At 41.8% G+C, this 8,184-nt stretch overlaps 1 protein-coding gene across 1 annotated transcript; it reads left to right on the top strand.

The window, feature by feature from the left end:
• Positions 1-3,321: 3,321 nt before the first annotated feature.
• Positions 3,322-7,656, top strand: LOC147625607 (RING-H2 finger protein ATL58-like). The gene is made up of 4 exons (XM_086817130.1): positions 3,322-5,020; positions 5,116-5,695; positions 6,522-6,616; positions 6,711-7,656. The coding sequence occupies exons 2-4, from the start codon at positions 5,492-5,494 to the stop codon at positions 7,060-7,062; spliced, it is 651 nt and encodes a 216-aa protein (XP_086673256.1). The 5' UTR covers positions 3,322-5,020; positions 5,116-5,491; the 3' UTR covers positions 7,063-7,656.
• Positions 7,657-8,184: the final 528 nt, after the last annotated feature.

Here is an 8,184-nt window from a genome sequence, read left to right as displayed (position 1 = left end):
AGGAAAAGTGAGGCAAGTAATGCATTGTAATCTAATGGCTTAGATAATGCTTGCCTATTTCATGTGACATTTACATCATCAAAGAAAATTATGCTAGTGTATGGAGGTTAACGCGCCTCTAAATGAGACTATGACATCATGGATACAAGTCGGAAGGAGAATAAGCAAGTCAAGCTTGTGGGGAGATGTAAACATTTTGGAGAAAGAATTTAAGCAACCTCCTTCCTTCCTTCCTCTAAAGCAATTCAAGCTTGTGGGGAGATGTAAACATTTTACAGAAAGAATTTAGACAACTTCCTTCCTTCGTTCCTCTAAAGCAAGTCAAGCTTGTGGGGAGATGTAAACATTTTGGAGAAAGAATTCAGACAACTTCCTTCCTCTAAAGCTACCATTCAAATTCATTTTATAATGCAAAGATCCTTGCTTTTTAATAATCTATAACCCACTCCATATGGGGGAAAGAATGGCATGTTCATAGCCCCCTTTACTCCTACAAGGAACCAATATGTGAACATTTAATATTGTAAATGCAAACTCTCTATAAACTATGTTTCTACAACTAACCTCCAAGTCATGTATGGTTGATCAAATACATCCTCCATAGAAAAGGATGTATCAATATGTGAAACTAGATTTGCCCATTTAACTAGCGTGTTTAATTTTTTTTTGAAACTAGAAGAGGTTGCATTAAAATAGTTAGCCAAGAAATGAGGGATCTAAGGGTTTAATTACACATGAAAGATATATGCAACATTGCAAGTTTTTTAAAAATGGGGAATATTGCAATGATCACAAGATCAACCTCTTCATTCAATCAATATTTGATATTGCAGTTGCTAATAGCCAGTTCCACATTCTCTTTAAGTACAAATATACTCTAAGCTATCTCGTTGTTGTAGGCTATACATAAAAGTTTTTTACACACAAATTTGCCCACCCAGAATTTGCCACACTCTAACGATGGGTAGGTAAAGCTCAAACAATGGGCTTCAATATGGTCAATGATGCTTTCAAACAGCATCAGGGCACATTAGGTCTATGCCCAATTCATATACAAGGGGAATCTCCCTCCCTATTTGCTACTAATAAAAGGGTATTACACACAATTTGCTACTAATAAAAGGGTTTTACACACAAATTTGCCCACCTAGAATTTGCCACTCTCTAACAATGGGTAGGTAAAGCTGATACAATGGGCTTCAACATGGTCGATGATGCTTTTAAATGGCCAGAGGGCACATTATTTATGCCCAATTCATATACAAGGGGAATCGCCCTCCCTATTTGCGATTGTTTATTTATACACTTGTCCCTGCCCAAGCGTTGAAAGTCAACAACCTACCTCATGCCCAATTTGTGCAACTTCATTGCTATGGCGATTTCATCAATTTAAGGAAAGGGGGGATTGGAGAAGGCGTGCATTTCTTCAGGATTGGAGGCCAAGTAGTGACGACGGGACTCGAATCAATAATACACCGTGAGTTGGTTTTGGTAGGACTATGCGACTTCACATTCGAAAATTTTAAGGTAGGCGCCTAGGCCATCACCACCCGGTCCTGTGGCGAAGAATGAGGCCCCACTACCACTCCTCCATGGTTCGTGTGAACAGCCCCCCCGTTAGATGCCAAATTGAAGCAAGTGCAAGTGTAGCACAAGAACGTTGGACGTGGACTCTAGAGCGTGGAAAGATTCTCCCATAATAGAGAAATGTCATATATATGCTATATGAGTGTGGCCTTCCTCACTCTCATTACTCATCAATATGGGTCCCAAATTTTGCCAAGTTTTAATTAATTTGTTGACCGAAGGGAACCTTGAATGTAAGGGTTTTTTGAAAAATTTCCTAAGGTCTCCCACGTTCTGCCTCAACTTATTTTTTAAAAATAATTAATGTGTTGGAGAATTTCTGGAGGCTTAGAGCCATTTTCTGGCTAGGCTAGTAGCCCCCAGAGAGAGAGAGAGAGACTTGTCTCTTTAATATGTATGTTTTTTTAAAATTACGTTAAACCTGTGTGGTAGTTCAATATGCGATCTTACGTAGACCTGTTTGGCTGAAGCCCCTATGCACATGCAAGAGAGAGAGAGAGAGAGAGAGAGAGAGTGTTCCGTTTCCTTTTAATTTTTGATCTGCCCTGTGCACGCAAGAGCGGGCACTAATTAATTAATGAGGACATGGCCTATATGGCTTCAATGAAGCAACCATTACATAGTGTGCCACCACTCTTCATCAATAGTCAAGTGGTGGTGGTAGTGGTGGCAATTTATGGGTCAAACCAACCCCTTGTCCTCACTAAATGGCACGGGTCCTCCAAGAGGGAAGCGGCCCCGTGTTCACAGAGAATATTTTTCTTCTCAAATCTTAGAACTTGCAATTTTAAAATTTACAAGTTTTTCTTCAATATTTACAAGTTTTTCCGCTAAAATATAACTAAAATAATTAAAATTTTGTAGTTCTTTAAAATTGCAAAAAATAAATTTACAGGTGAGATCATGAATTTTGCAGGTGCGTTGTAAAGATTTGCGAGTTTTCTGTGAACATTGAAGCAACCCATGAACTACATGCAAATTTTGACATGAGCTATTAAATCATTCATTAAGAAGAAAGCAACCCCATGAATTACATGAGCAAATTTTGACATGAGCTATTAAATCAATCATTGAGAGCCGGTAATTAGCACTTTTTAAAAGTCTTTTCTTTTAGTCCGATGAGCATATATTCAGAAACTTTCGTGTATTTTTTGATGGCTGTCTAGTAATAAAAGTTAGGAAGTATTTCAAAAGCTCCATTTAAAAAATCTCAAAGAGCATAAAAGATGCATTTACTGTAGGGCAATTACTTGCCCATCTCTCTCTCTCTCTTTCTAGTCCACAGGTGGTGACAGACTCCACACTGTAATTGTCAATTTGTCCATAACTCCATTTGCCCATCTCTTTCTATCCCCCTCTCTCTCTCTCTCTCACACACATATGGTGTAGTTGTCTCTTCATTGCCCTGGGTCCTCTCTCAGGCTCTCTCACACACACGCTCTCTCTCTCTCTCTCTCTCTCTGGTTATACTTTCCTTATAGGTTAGGCTAGTTGTACCATTCGCTTTGATGGGCTTTCTCATGCACTGGCCCATCTCTCTCTCTCTCTCTCTCTCTTTCAAGTCCAATTGTCAATTTGTCCATAACTCCATTTGTCCATCTCCCTCTCTGTCTCTCTCTCTCTCTCTCTCTCATATGGTGTAGTTGTCTTTCATCGCCCCGGCCCCCCCACGGCGACCGGTCCTCTCTCTGACTCTCACACACACACACTCTCTCTCTCTCTCTCTCTCTCTCTCTCTCTCTCTGGTTATACTTTCCTTATAGCATAGGCTAGTTGTACCATTCGCTTTGATGGGCTTTCTGATGCACACAATTTTGCCCACAATCAGAAGCTCCGAATGCACACAATTTTACCCACAATCAGAAGTTCAGAGAGTCCACATTTCCCCACAATCAGAAGCTCAGAATGCACACAATTTTGCCCACAATCAGAAGTTTAGAGAGTCCACATGCAGCTCCTTCGATGATGCTTTCAAGCCCAAAAATCTGCGCACAATCACAATCAGTTGGGAATTATTCTACACTTGCGCCATAAAGAAAAGAGAGAGAGAGGGCGGGGGGGGGGGGGCTTGTAAATTCATCGTGTGTAGATCTAATTAGAAAGCACAGAATGTGTGCTTGTTTGATATAGGGTTCATTGGAAAGGGGCTGCAGAAGTGATGGTGGGCAGGTGTTTCAATTTTGGAAATGGGTTGGACGTGGTCCGGGGAGGCAAGATTTTGATGGGTGATCTGGGTGAAATGTGGTCCTGATGAACTACAGTGGTGGGTTTTGTGGTGGCCACTCGCCCAAAACTAGAAAGAGGGCAAATAAATTATTTCCCCTGTTTTGCCATTTGGAAATGGAAGGGATATGTGTGTAGTGAAGTGGGCGTCAGAAGCTCAGACTTCCAAGCTGCCTGATTTGTTTCTGATATTGCTGGCTTTTTTAACTTGGGTTTTTTTTTAAATTTGGGTTTTCTCGAAAAGGCATGCGCAGGAATATAGCAAAAGTAAGTCAAAAACGCGGCAGTGCACACACACCCACCTGTATTGTGTGGAGGGAGGCAGGGAGTATTTATATGTAGTTGAGGCATATTCTTTCATTCAATCGATCGCGTGGAACTGCGTGCCGTTTCACGCCCCCTTTAATTAAACCTAATCGCTCTCTAATTAGGCTGCATCCCGCTGATCAATCTCCTAATCATCCCATCGCAGACAATTTCTGCCATCGCACGGACCTCTCTCTCTCATTTTCAGTTTAATTATTTATTTTTCCCCTCACCTCCATCAGAACACACCCTCTTGCCCCTGATTTCCCCCTCTGCAGAAGGGCATTTGAAGAAGTAAACGAAGAATAATAATGGTCTTTCTGTGATGAATCGGTATGTGAGTCGCTGTAGCAAAGTTACTGCGTACACAGTACTACTGTTGCTGCTGGCTATGGCGGTGGTTTCCCCAAGGTGCGCAGGAGTGGGCATTCGGGCATATTAAGATATGAAGGGAGATTTCTGAAACCGAGGGGAAGAAACAGTAAATGCTTGCTTTTGTTTTGGTGTTGACTGTTGGGTACAGAGAACTACAGTCTTCTTTGCTGCCGTGCCTTTGTCGCTTGGCATCTTCCATTCTGTAACAACTGGGTAAACTTTGCAAAGCAAGAAGAAGAAGAAAGAAGAAAAGAGAAGAAGCAGGGCATTTCTGTCAGCTCTGCAAGTTGCGCAAGCCGCTTTCCTTGCTTTTCCGCAAGGTGAAATTTCGGCTGGCTTTTGAGCATTTGGGCGAGCTGTTTGGATCCTTAACAAGGCTTGGGCCCATCCGGGTGTGCGGTATAGTGTGTTCTGAGGATTTGGGCGAAGGTTTCTTCAGCACCTTGAAAGCTTTTCAGCCTTGAGGAGAAGCTTTTCTCTCTGTTCTGTGGTTTTGACCAAAGTTTTTTTTCCCTCACGGAGATTGAAGGTTGTTCTGTGTGGTTCATCGCGCAACTTAGAGTTTCCTGCACAGTGAAAGCTTTGTCGTCCCATTGAGGCAAAGCTTCTTTTTGTGTTTTGCAGAGTTGGGCGGACATTTTCCTGCACACTGAAGGCCATTTTCAGTTTCTGTGTTCAAGGATTTGGGCAAGCTTACATCTCTGCTGTATTGAAGAAGAAAAAGAAAAACAAGGTTTGTCACAGGGTTTCGCCCTCGGGAAGGCTGCACTCCTGGCTATTGGTGGAGGAGGAGATACAGTTTGGGCATCTATAACGTGTGGGCAAGCTCTACACATCAATATAGGGGAGAAGAGCGCGGGTTTTTACATTAAAAAAACTGCATCTAGGCAAGCTTTGCTCTCTGCTGAAAGTGAAGAAGGCAGGTTTTTTGCTCCTTGTTGGGTGTTACCAGGTGGGAAAAGTGGGGCAAAGCTTCACATACAACAGAAGCAGGGTAATAATGTCCGATGTATCTGATTGCTCAGGGCCTTGCCCAACCTCTCCTCAGCTGCAGCTCTACCAAACCATCATTTTTGCCACTCCAGTGCTCTTTGCATTCCTGCTGCTGATCCTGTTCTGCATGCTTTACATCAGAAGACGCAGAGATGCCAACAACTCCTCTCAGGCCAGGGCGCAGTTTGTCTCAAGAGGGTTCTTCCCCACGGTAGTAACTAATATTTCACCCTTGGCTTCCTTTCCTTTAACTTTGAGCTTGTACCACAAAACCCTTGACGTTGTTTTGTTTCATTTAAAGTCCATGCTTGGAGGTCTAAACACCCCCTTCTTCAGCACACTTGTCTTTCTACCATCACCGAGGGTCCCCTAGCAGGCTGTATGTATGTATGACTGAATGATATATGTTTGTATGTATGCGCATGTATAGATGTGTGGATGGCTGCATGTGTAGATGTGAGGATGTATGTATGCATGTCTCTATATGTATGCTCTATATACATTCATGACCCTATGTGAAATTTATGCATGTCTCTATATGTATGCTCTCTGTATGCTGTATACATTCATGATCCTATGTGAAATGTATGCTATGTGTATGTATGCATGTCTCTATATGTATGCTCTCTGTATGCTGTATACATTCATGATCCTATGTGAAATGTATGCTATGTGTATGTATGCATGACTGTATACTAAATGTATGTCTGAATGTTATATACTTGTATGCATACTTTGTGCACATGTTTAGATGTGTGGATGTTTATGTATGCTGTGTATGTCATAAACATATCAACCCTATGTTAAATGTACACTATATGTATGTTATGTGTATATATATGTATGACTATATTAATTGTATTCATACTTTGTGTGCATGTATACGCGTGCGCGCGCGCGCGTGTGTGTGTGTGAAAAAGCAGGCTGGCTATTCAAGGAGAGTGCTTCTGTCTCTTGGTTGTGTTGTTTATGTCTACCAATTTTTATTCCTCATATTAGTTTTAATGGGTGATCCTGTTGTCACATGGTATGCATAGCCTCTGTATGACCATGGTCTCAGCAAATCCTTCAGACAAAGGTTGCCAACCATTCCATTTGACGAGAAGTTTGCAGCCTCAAGAGAAGATAACCAGTGAGTATCACATCACACCTTTGCTCTAATCAAGTCTTTCTCAGAGTGTACTTAAGAGCTAATTTGTATTGATTTCACATTGCTTTGTGCTTAGGTGTGCTGTATGTCTTGGTGATTATCAACTGAATGAAAAGTTGCACCAGCTGCCAGTATGTAAGCATTCTTTCCATGTTCCATGCATTGATGAGTGGCTGGCTAAGAACACGACATGCCCAATATGCCGAACTTCACTTCTTCAAGAGGGAAGCAATAGCATCGGGATTTCAGTAAGAGCTGAAGAAAACAGGCGATGGGAAGAGAGGGTAGTAAATGAGGCCCAGGATGGAAGTGGGCACGTGAGCTCAGAGGCATCTAACAGGGCAAGCAGTAGCAGTGGCATGGTGGCATCTTCTGAAACAACTCCTCACTTCAGCAGTGAGCACGCAATCAACATCGAACGAAGTTAATCAACAATGGTTTATGGTAGGGAATGCAAATTCATCCATCACTATACAACACCGACATTGCAGTCTCCTTGCTCTTTTCGCATTGCAAAGCCGTAGGAGTGGTGCCGATACACACATTTGGCTTGATTTATGTTGGGAGGAATGACTGTTTTGAGCCTACCTTCAGAACTAGCTAGTATTCAGGACAAAGGGATACTCATATTGTCTTGTATTTATGTGGGTACCTATGCCGTCTGAGTCGTCTTCCTATATCGCTAAATAGAGGGTACTATTAGAAACAGCTTCTAATCACTTTGTTTATTTTCTGTTAATGCTCTGAAGTGGCTGTGTTTAACGTACTACTTCAAGCATTAACAAGTCTATAAGCTAGAACACTTACTTGGAGATCTTCCATTTTCATGCTGCTTCCATTTTCATGCTTCTTCACATCTAGAGAATACTAGTTGTAGAGTTAACACTTGCTTTTGGGCTGATAAGGTAGGTGCTATTTTGAGCTCAGCAAGACTCAGTATGTAAACTTTGGATCAGGTTGAGGAAGTGATCATTAGTGTATTTTTCCTCTTGAGACACATGAATTTATATGAGGTTGAGGTAGTCACCATTAGTATAATTTTGTTCTTGAGATTCATGAATTTGCATGTTGGACTGGCAGCCTGAGCCTCCTTGTCTTGGTAAATAATTGCCACTGGTTTTGAGAGCTTAAGCATTGGAAGAGTGAAGACATGCTTGCCTTTACAGTCATCATGCCCACTATGGGAACTGTTCCATTCTGGGCATAATAAGCTAGTTAGACAAAGGTTTCATGTGAGTCAAGTTGAGCTTTGGGACCTAGGTGAGGATATTTTTGTGGAGCCAAGGTTTCATGTGAATCAAGCTGAGCTATGGGGCCTACACTTCTCAAGGTGAGGATATTTTTGTGGAGCTTGACTCATGCGCGTGAGTCAAGGACTCTCTTGACCTAGGCTTATTAGCATGGTCAAGAGAGTGTTTATCCATGCTAAATGAGTTCAAGTCAAGCGAGTCCTTGTCTAATTGATTGTCCATTCTAATGATTGTCTCCTAGATTGTCCATTCTAATGAGTCTAGGAGACAGTCGACTCTCTCTTGGTCAAGGGAGCCCTG

This window comes from Cibotium barometz, chromosome 23 (genome assembly GCF_041138505.1).
Source record: "Cibotium barometz isolate CiBa-2024 chromosome 23, ASM4113850v1, whole genome shotgun sequence".
Taxonomy (NCBI): Eukaryota; Viridiplantae; Streptophyta; class Polypodiopsida; order Cyatheales; family Cibotiaceae; genus Cibotium; species Cibotium barometz.
The sequence above is the reverse complement of the archived record's forward strand: the minus strand, read 5'-3'. Positions and strand labels throughout refer to the sequence as shown.

Excerpts from the sequence above, each read along its gene's own strand:
- LOC147625607 (XM_086817130.1), top strand. The coding sequence starts at position 5,492 with ATGTCCGATGTATCTGATTGCTCAGGGCCTTGCCCAACCTCTCCTCAG. Across the intron at positions 5,696-6,521 it reads CAAGAGGGTTCTTCCCCACG|CCTCTGTATGACCATGGTCT; the intron begins GTAGTAACTAAT and ends TGGTATGCATAG. Across the intron at positions 6,617-6,710 it reads GCCTCAAGAGAAGATAACCA|GTGTGCTGTATGTCTTGGTG; the intron begins GTGAGTATCACA and ends CTTTGTGCTTAG.